This window comes from Apaloderma vittatum, unplaced genomic scaffold (genome assembly GCF_000703405.1).
Source record: "Apaloderma vittatum isolate BGI_N311 unplaced genomic scaffold, ASM70340v1 scaffold24281, whole genome shotgun sequence".
Taxonomy (NCBI): Eukaryota; Metazoa; Chordata; class Aves; order Trogoniformes; family Trogonidae; genus Apaloderma; species Apaloderma vittatum.
Window position 1 is genome coordinate 94,088 of NW_009697716.1, and position 1,802 is coordinate 95,889.

At 49.7% G+C, this 1,802-nt stretch overlaps 1 protein-coding gene across 1 annotated transcript in view; it reads left to right on the plus strand.

Annotated features, from left to right (window-relative positions):
* The window catches only part of DOCK7 (dedicator of cytokinesis 7), a gene marked incomplete at its 3' end in the record, with an annotated part of 88,826 nt that extends 87,663 nt beyond the window's left edge, over nt 1-1,163 (plus strand). The window contains exons 45-46 of the mRNA XM_009877753.1: nt 130-219; nt 927-1,163. Coding sequence (XP_009876055.1) covers nt 130-219; nt 927-1,163 — 327 coding nt within the window. The remainder of the gene's footprint in view (nt 1-129; nt 220-926) is intronic.
* Between the last annotated feature and the right edge of the window lie 639 nt (nt 1,164-1,802).

Sequence of the window (1,802 nt, forward strand, 5' to 3'; positions counted from 1 at the left end):
AGCCCCGGCACTGCCGCTGTTGAAGGCATGTGGAGCTTCACCTCCCCTGAACATGCCTTTGTCTCTCCAACCCCCATCTCATGGCCCCATTACGACGTTTTCTTTCAATGCATTTGCTCTTGATTGTAGGGATTTTATGGAGAACGATTTGGTGAAGATGTACTCGAAGTGATTAAGGACTCAAACCCTGTGGACAAATGTAAACTAGATCCCAACAAGGTAAGAACACAAGCACAGGTTTAGAAATAAAACACATCCCGAGTGCATGCAAGTGTAATGGGACAAATCCTGCCCTGCATTTCACCAAGCAGGCAGTGAAATCCACGTCTTGTGGTTGCTTGGGATGAGATTTGGGGAAAATCACTCCAGCAAAGGAATGCAGAATTAGCCATTTCGTTCCCTCCCCCAAACCCTGCCCTCGTAGTTGTTAGTAGGAACGGAGGAGGCGAAGGGACAGCAGAGGCCCAGGACTGCATTTGCCTTTCTCTGTAGTCTCTGCTGAGTGCAGGGAAGGGAGTTTGCTGTTCACTGGCCTCTGGCTTTTTTTACAGCTGCAGCATTTTGTCATTCTGGTGCCATGTCCTCCAAGTGTAGCTGGAGTGACAGGAGCATGCTGAGGAGACAGGACCGTGGCTTAGGGCAGAGCATCACCTGCAAGGGGAGGAAGGAAAGACTTCATGAGATGAGAGGGGCAGCAAGCTGTATTTTGTCAAGTCCAGAAACTGCTGAGCACCTACCAGCACCCCTAGCCCCTGTCAGTGCAGGTGTGATTTTTCTGAGTAAAGGCAAAAACCAGTCCAGAGGTGACTTTGAGAAGGAAGAGAGCAAGCTGGGTTACTGCATTGCTAACAAGCTGGGCACAGGTATTGGCTTTTCTCCTCTGGCTCCGTACCTCACTGGGTGCACACCTGGGTTCCTCCCTGCAGGCCTACATTCAGATAACCTACGTGGAGCCCTACTTTGACACGTACGAGATGAAGGACAGGATAACTTACTTCGACAAAAACTACAACTTGCGGCGTTTCATGTACTGCACCCCCTTCACGCTGGATGGCCGAGCTCACGGGGAGCTGCACGAGCAGTTCAAGCGCAAAACGATCCTGACGACCTCCCACGCTTTCCCTTACATTAAAACCCGGATAAATGTCATTCACAAAGAGGAGGTGAGGCCTGCGCTGTCAGGGGCTTCCTGGGTTTAAAGGGAAATACTAGGCTGAAACTCACATAATGTACTGTCGTATGTGTAGTTTGACACTACAGCCATATCCCTTCGCCCCGTCATGTTAACACAGATGAACCCTTCCTGCCACCACTACTTTTCCCCTTTCTGGTAAAGGTGCAGAAATTTGGCAGAGAGGGAGAGCAGGCACTGCTGTCATGAGCTGCTCTGGCTGTTTGCTCCTTTATTTTGAGTTTTAAAATACCTCATTTCCACTGAGCTTTTCCCTGTTTCTATTGTTCTCCCTAGTAGCAAGTGTTAGGACAAGGGAATATTGTCTTAAGTCGTGCCAGGGAAGGTTCAGTTTGGATATTAGGAAGAATTTCTTTACTGAAAGAGTTGTCAGGCACTGGAACAGGCTGCCCAGGGAGGAGGCTGTGTCGCCATCCCTGGAGGTGTTTAAGAGACGAGTGGACGTTGTGCTGAGGGACGTGGTTTAGCGGTGTTGATAGGGCTGGGACAAAGGTTAGACTCAATGATCTCGAAGGCCTCTTCCAGCTGAAACTGTTCTATGATTCTCAGCGTCCTCTACTGTTCAATATCTTCATCAGGGACCTGGATGAGGGACAGGGTGCACCCTCAG